This window comes from Salvelinus fontinalis, chromosome 28 (genome assembly GCF_029448725.1).
Source record: "Salvelinus fontinalis isolate EN_2023a chromosome 28, ASM2944872v1, whole genome shotgun sequence".
Taxonomy (NCBI): domain Eukaryota; kingdom Metazoa; phylum Chordata; class Actinopteri; order Salmoniformes; family Salmonidae; genus Salvelinus; species Salvelinus fontinalis.
In genome coordinates this window covers 22806047-22814165 of record NC_074692.1, presented here as the reverse complement: position 1 = coordinate 22814165, position 8119 = coordinate 22806047, and the positions used below count along the sequence as shown (strand labels likewise).

Here is an 8119-nt window from a genome sequence, read left to right as displayed (position 1 = left end):
TGAGTGGCTGGGACTTTACCCACAGACACAGTGCTGTCAGGATAACAGCATATACTAGGCCACTTCAGAGGCCTGAGAGAACAGGAGCCTCACCTAGGATTATCACTGAACTGGAGTTTGATCTCTACACAGCACCAGACTGAGCTCAGAACACGCTAATGTCAGAGCACCAGCAGAGGCCTCCATGTGCAGGATCCGGCTGACTGATTGACTGACTACTGGACAGCTGGCTGGCATAATCTCTGTGAGCCCTGCCTACTTGGCACTCAGATCCAGTGATCACAGATGTCTGTCTGTAATTCCTAAGGAGAGGACAGAGACACATCTACTACGCATCTACTAAGATTTTATTTTTACGGCTTGATTTTGAGGAACTTTTGAAAATCTGTTTATAGATCAGTCTTTTAATGGTCAGTGGTGAACTGGATGTATATTATCTTTAGCAAGTATGACTTAGTTGGATTAAGAGTTGGGTTGATTTAAGGATTATATCTATCATGGTGTCAGAGACTGAACTCATATTGTAAGTACTTAGGGTAAGTTGAAGACCATAGCTTAGTTTCCCCTCAGCCTGCTAAGGCTCCATACAGCCAGACCAGACATCACACTGATCTAACTAGGACGTTCTTCATTCTCAGTCTGGTGTCTCTCACCATCAGGAGGTGACCTCACTTCCTGTCTAGGACTTGAAGGACATTCCTCAAGCTAACGTTGGTGAAGAGCGGAGTTGGTGAAGATTTCAGGATCAGTTTCTAAACTGTGGAGGACCTCTCTGCCTGATCCCTGTGAGGGATCTTTTTTTACATTGTCTCTCTGGCGGCATCCATGTGCAATAGCATGTTAGCCCCTGCGTGTCCTTGGAGGTGTGTGAACGCTGGACCTGTGGACTGTGAATGACACACACACACACACACACACACACACACACACACACACTGCTTTAGGGGACTACGTTCAAACACACGTACCCGAACAAAGACTCACAGTCCTGGACCAGTGGAGGCCATTATAGCCATGGAGTGTTCGTCCGTGCTGGTGGAGACTGCTGGTATCCATGACAACAGTGTTGAGTTGACCCTGGAGGAGAGTCCAGCCCTCATCTCCTCATTCTGCAGCGGGCTAGACTGTGTGTGTGTGTGTGTGTGTGTGTGTATACATTTCACAATACTTGTGAGTACCAGAAGCCCTCACAAGAATACTAAACCAACTCAAATTCAGTGAAGTGAGGACATTTTGCCAGTTCGCACTTGGCTATTCTATGTTAGGGAAAATAGGATTTTGAATGGGAATCAATTCTTATTCCCTGAAAAGTATGTGGGGGGAATATGTTGTGAAAATGCAGTACAGTGAACGAAACCACTAAATTACTCTTTGTCAGGTTTTGGAGGCTCTTTACAAATTTGTATTAATGTTGTTTTTTTCTACTGTGTAGATGGAGGAGGGGGGTATGACATTGTGAATAACCAGGTGATACCAACACCGGGGCCACCACCAAACTACAGATCACACAATGCCTCACTTCAACAAAGCTGGGAGATGAACTACCAGGAAGCAGCGATCTATCTACAGGTACCCCCCACGCACACACACGATACTTACTTGGTATTTACTTACATTTTGATAGTAATGATTAGCTACATCATAATATTACGGCGTAGTTATACACTCACCGGACAGTTTATTAGATACACACATCTAGTACCGGGAATCCCCTTTGCCTCCAGAACAGCCTTAATTCTTTGGGGCATAATATGTATAGTACCAGTCAACATTTGGACACACCTACTCATTCTAGCGTTTTTCATTATTTGTAGTATTTTCTACATTGTAGAATAATAGTGAAGACATCAAACTATGAAATAATACATGGAATCATATGGTAACCAAAAAAGTGTTAAACGAATGAAAATATATTCCATATTTTATAATTTTGATAGTTTCTTCAAGTGTAGTCGCAAAAACCATCAAGCGCTATGATGAAACTGGCTCTCATGAGGACCGCCACAGGAAAGGAAAACCCAGAGATGCCTGTGCTGCAGAGGATAAGTTCATTATGGATACCAGCCTCAGAAATTGCAGCCCAAATAAATGCTTCAGAGTTCAAGTAACAGACACATCTCAACATCAACAGTTCAGAGGAGACCGCGTGAATCAGGCTTTCATGGTCAATTTGCAACAAAGAAACCACTACTAAAGGACACCAATAATAAGAGTTGCTTGGGCCAAGAGACACGAGCAATGGACATTAGACCAATGGAAATGTGTCCTTTGGTCTGATGAGTTCAAATTTGAGATTTTTGGTTCCAACTGCCGTGTCTTTGTGAGACGCAGAGTAGGTGAACGTATGATCTCTGCATGTGTAGTTCCTACTGTGAAGCATGGAGGAGGAGGAGGTTTGATGGTGCGGGTGTGCTTGGCTGGTGACGCTGTAAGTGATTTATTTAGAATTCAAGGCACACTTAACCAGCATGGCTACCACAGCATTCTGCAGCGATACGCCATCCCATCTGGTTTGCGCTTAGTGGAACTATCATTTGTTTTTCAAAAGGACAATAACCCAAAACACCTCCAGGCTGTGTAAGGGCTATTTGACCAAGAAAAAGTGTGATGGAGTGCTGCATAAAATGACCTGGCCTCCACAATCACCCGACCTCAACCCAATTGAGATGGTTTGGGATGAGTTAGACCGCAGAGTGAAGGAAAAGCAGCCAACTGTAACAATGTGCGCTGAGAGTCGGGAAGTATGTTCAGGGAGTGAGTGTTTTAATAAATAAACACAACATAATACAAAAATAGGAAACACGAACAACGCACAGAAACAATAACGCCTGGGGAAAGAACCAAAGGGAGTGACATATATAGGGAAGGTAATCAGGGAAGTGATGGAGTCCAGGTGAGTCTGATGACGCACAGGTGCACGTAATGATGGTGACAGGTGTGCGCCATAACGAGCAGTCTGGTGACCTAGAGGCCGGAGAGGGAGCACACGTGACGCCAACAAGTGCTCAGCATATGTGGGAACTCCTTCAAGACTTTTGGAAAAGCATTCCAGGAGAAGCTGGTTGAGAGAATGTCAAGAGTGTGCAAAACTCTCAAGGCAAAGGGTGGCTACTTTGAAGAATCTCAAATATAAAATGTATTTAGATTTGTTTAACACTTTTTTGGTTACTACATGATTCCATATGTGTTATTTCATAGTTTTGATGTGTTCACTATTATTCTACGATGTAGAAAATAGTAAAATAAATAAAAACCCTTGAATGAGTAGGTGTGTCCAAAATGTTGACTGGTACTGTACATGTAGGTAGAGGTAAAGTGACTATGCATGGATAATAAACAGAGAGTAGCAGCAGGGTAAAAATGGGGGTGGGGGAGAAATGCAAATAGTTTGGGTAGCCATTTGATTAGCTGTTCAGGAGTCTTATGGCTTGGGGGTTGAAGCTGTTAAGAAGCCTTTTGGACCTAGACTTGGCACTCCGGTACCGTTTGCCGTGTGGAAGCAGAGAGAACATTCTATGACTAGGGTGACTGGAGTCTTTGGCAATTTTTTGGGGCCTTTTTTTGACACTGCCTGGTATAGAAGTCCTGGATGGCAGGAAGCTTTGCCCCAGTGATGTTCTGGGCCGTATGCACTACCCTCTGTAGTGCCTTGGGTCGGAGGCTGAACAGTTGCCATACCAGGCGGTGATGCAACCAATCAGGATGCTCTCTCTGGTGCAGCTGTATAAAGTTTTGAGGATCTGAGGACCCATGCCAAATCTTTTCAGTCTCCTGAGGGGGATTAGGTTTTGTCATGCCCTCTTCACAACTGTCTTGGTGTGTTTGGACCATGATAGTTTGTTGGTGATGTGGACACCAAGGAACTTGAAGCTCTCTACCTGCTCCACTACAGCCCCGTCGATGAGAATGAGGGCGTGCTCGGTCCTCCTTTTCCTGTAGTCCACAATAATCTCCTTTGTCTTGATCCCATTGAGGGAGAGGTTGTTATGGTACCACACTGCTAGTTCTCTGACCTCCCTATAGGCTGTCTCATCTTTCACTTACACTGTTGTGTCGTCGGCAAACTTAATGATGGTGTTGGAGTTGTGCTTGGTCATGCAGTCATGGTTGAACAGGGAGACAGGAGGGGACTGAGCATGCAGCCCTGAGGGACCCTGTGTTGAGGATCAGCGTGGCAGATCTGTTGTTACCTACCCTTACCACCTGGGGACGGCCTGTCAGGAAGTCCAGGATCCAGTTGCAGAGGGAGGTGTTTCGTCCCAGGGTCCTTAGCTAAGTGATGAGCTTTGAGGGCACTATGTTGTTGAACGCTGAGCTCTAGTCAAGGAATAGCATTCTCACAAGTGTTATTTTTGTCCAGGTGGGAAAGGGTAGTGTGGAGTGCAAAAGAGATTGCATCATCTCTGGATCTGGTAAGGCGGTATGCAAATTGGAGTGGGTCTAGGGTTTCTGGGATGATGGTGTTGATGTGAACCATGACCAGCCTTTCAATGACCAGTGATACATTTTTTTACCTAATCAACTGGCCAGTGAGTGTAATTTGTCCATAACCTCTAACCAGTGGCGATTTTGGTATGTAAATATTGGTGGGGGGGGGGGGGGGCGCGCGCGCGCGCGCGCAATGCATGCCAGCAAAGCCACAACACTAAACAATACATTACCTCAATCAATCAATCAATTTTATTTTATATAGCCCTTCGTACATCAGATAATATCTCGAAGTGCTGTACAGAAACCCAGCCTAAAACCCCAAACAGCTAGAATGCAGGTGTAGAAGCACGGTGGCTAGGAAAAACTCCCTAGAAAGGCCAAAACCTAGGAAGAAACCTAGAGAGGAACCAGGCTATGAGGGGTGGCCAGTCCTCTTCTGGCTGTGCCGGGTGGAGATTATAACAGAACTATGCCAAGATGTTCAAAAATGTTCATAAATGACAAGCATGGTCAAATAATAATCAGGAATAAATCTCAGTTGGCTTTTCATAGCCGATCATTAAGAGTTGAAAACAGCAGGTCTGGGACCGGTAGGGGTTCCATAACCGCAGGCAGAAGAGTTGAAACTGGAATAGCAGCAAGGCCAGGCGGACTGGGGGCAGCAAGGAGTCACCACGGCCGGTAGTCCCGACGTATGGTCCTAGGGCTCAGGTCCTCCGAGAGAAAGAGAGAAGGAGAAAATTAGAGAGCCAAGATTTTCAAAATGTTCATAAATGACAAGCATGGTCAAATAATAATCAAGAATAAATCTCAGTTGGCTTTTCATAGCCGATCATTAAGAGTTGAAAACAGCAGGTCTGGGACAGGTAGGGGTTTCGTAACCGCAGGCAGAAACAGTTGAAACTGGAATAGCAGCAAGGCCGGGCGGACTGGGGACAGCAAGGTGTCAGCATGCCCGCTAGTCCTGACGTATGGTCCTAGGGCTCAGGTTCTCAGAGAGAACGAGAGAATTAGAGAGAGCATACTTAAATTCACACAGGACACTGGATAAGACAGGAGAAGTTCTCCAGGTATAACCAACTGACCCTAGCCCCCCGACACATAAACTACTGCAGCATAAATACTGGAGGCTGAGACAGGAGCGGTCAGGAGACACTGTGGCCCCATCCGAAGAAACCCCCGGACAGGGCCAAACAGGAAGGATATAACCCCACCCACTCTGCCAAAGCACAGCCCCCACACCACTAGAGGGATATCCTCAACCACCAACTTACAATCCTGAGACAAGGCCGAGTATAGCCCACAAAGGTCTCCACCACAGCACAACCAAGGGGGGGCGCCAACCCAGACAGGAAGTTCACGTCAGTAACTCAACCCACTCAAGTGACGCACCCCTCCTAGGGACGGCATGAAAGAGCACCAGCAAGCCAGTGACTCAGCCCCAGTAACAGGGTTAGAGGCAGAGAATCCCAGTGGAGAGAGGGGAACCGGCCCTGGAGAGACAGCAAGGGCGGTTCGTTGCTCCAGAGCCTTTCCGTTCACCTTCACACTCCTGGGCCAGACTACACTCAATCATATGACCTACTGAAGAGATAAGTCTTCAGTAAAGACTTAAAGGTTGAGACCGAGTCTGCGTCTCTCACATGGGTAGGCAGACTGTTCCATAAAAATGGAGATCTATAGGAGAAAGCCCTGCCTCCAGCTGTTTGCTTAGAAATTTTAGGGACAATTAGGAGGCCTGCGTCTTGTGACCGTAGCGTACGTGTAGGTATGTACGGCAGGACCAACTCGGAAAGATAGGTAGGAGCAAGCCCATGTAACGCTTTATAGGTTAACAGTAAAACCTTGAAATCAGCCCTTGCCTTAACGGGAAGCCAGTGTAGGGAAGCTAGCACTGGAGTAATATGATCAAATTTCTTGGTTCTAGTCAGGATTCTAGCAGCCGTATTTAGCACTAACTGAAGTTTATTTAGTGCTTTATCCGGGTAGCCGGAAAGTAGAGCATTGCAGTAGTCTAACCTAGAAGTAACAAATGCATGGATTAATTTTTCTGCATCATTTTTGGACAGAAAATTTCTGATTTTTGCAATGTTACGTAGATGGAAAAAAGCTGTCCTTGAAACAGTCTTGATATGTTCGTCAAAAGAGAGATCAGGGTCAAGAGTAACGCCGAGGTCCTTCACAGTTTTATTTGAGACGACTTTACAACCATCAAGATGAATTGTCAGATTTAACAGAATATCTCTTTGTTTCTTGGGACCTAGAACAAGCATCTCTGTTTTGTCCGAGTTTAAAAGTAGAAAGTTTTCAGCCATCCACTTCCTTATGTCTGAAACACAGGCTTCTAGCGAGGGCAATTTTGGGGCTTCACCATGTTTCATTGAAATGTACAGCTGTGTGTCATCCGCATAGCAGTGAAAGTTAACATTATGTTTTCGAATAACATCCCCAAGAGGTAAAATATATAGTGAAAACAATAGTGGTCCTAAAACGGAACCTTGAGGAACACCGAAATGTACAGTTGATTTGTCAGAGGACAGACCATTCACAGAGACAAACTGATATCTTTCCGACAGGTAAGATCTAAACCAGGCCAGAACTTGTCCGTGTAGACCAATTTGGGTTTCCAGTCTCTCCAAAAGAATGTGGTGATCGATGGTGTCAAAGGCAGCACTAAGGTCTAGTAGCACGAGGACAGATGCAGAGCCTCGGTCTGACGCCATTAAAAGGTCATTTACCACCTTCACAAGTGCAGTCTCAGTGCTATGATGGGGTCTAAAACCAGACTGAAGCATTTCGTATACATTGTTTGTCTTCAGAAAGGCAGTGAGTTGCTGCGCAACAGCTTTTTCTAAAATTTTTGAGAGGAATGGAAGATTCGATATAGGCCGATAGTTTTTTATATTTTCCGGGTCAAGGTTTGGCTTTTTCAAGAGAGGCTTTATCACTGCCACTTTTAGTGAGTTTGGTACACATCCGGTGGATAGAGAGCTGTTTATTATGTTCAACATAGGAGGGCCAAGCACAGGAAGCAGCTCCTTCAGCAGTTTAGTAGGAATAGGATCCAGTATGCAGCTTGAAGGTTTAGAGGCCATGATTATTTTCATCATTGTGTCAAGAGATATAGTACTAAAACACTTAAGTGTCTCTCCCGATCCCAGGCCCTCGCAGAGCTGTGCAGATCCAGGACAGCTAAGCCCTGGAGGAATACGCAGATTCAAAGAGGAGTCCGTAATTTGCTTTCTAATGGTCATGATCTTTTCCTCAAAGAAGTTCATGAATTTATTACTGCTGAAGTGAAAGCCATCCTCTCTTGGGGAATGCTGCTTTTTAGTTAGCTTTGCAACAGTATCAAAAATAAATTTTGGATTGTTCTTATTTTCCTCGATTAAGTTGGAAAAGTAGGATGATCGAGCAGCAGTGAGGGCTCTTCGGTACTGCACGGTACTGTCTTTCCAAGCTAGTCGGAAGACTTCCAGTTTTGTGTGGCGCCATTTCCGTTCCAATTTCCTGGAAGCTTGCTTCAAAGCTCGGGTATTTTCTGTATACCAGGGAGCTAGTTTCTTATGACAAATGTTTTTCGTTTTTAGGGGTGCAACTGCATCTAGGGTATTGCGCAAGGTTAAATTGAGTTCCTCAGTTAAGTGGTTAACTGATTTTTGTCCTCTGACGTCCTTGGGTAGGCAGA

At 45.2% G+C, this 8119-nt stretch overlaps 1 protein-coding gene across 5 annotated transcripts in view; it reads left to right on the top strand.

Moving 5' to 3' along the window:
• The window catches only part of tpcn1 (two pore segment channel 1), a 35260-nt gene that overhangs the window by 2182 nt on the left and 24959 nt on the right, over positions 1 to 8119 (top strand). For 3 of the 5 annotated variants that reach the window (XM_055887129.1, XM_055887131.1, XM_055887132.1), the window contains exon 2: positions 1433 to 1569. In XM_055887129.1, the coding sequence (XP_055743104.1) occupies positions 1433 to 1569 (137 nt within the window). Of the gene's footprint in view, positions 1 to 894; positions 1311 to 1432; positions 1570 to 8119 lie in introns of those variants that run through there. The other 2 variants (XM_055887134.1, XM_055887130.1) reach the window with 2 other exon arrangements.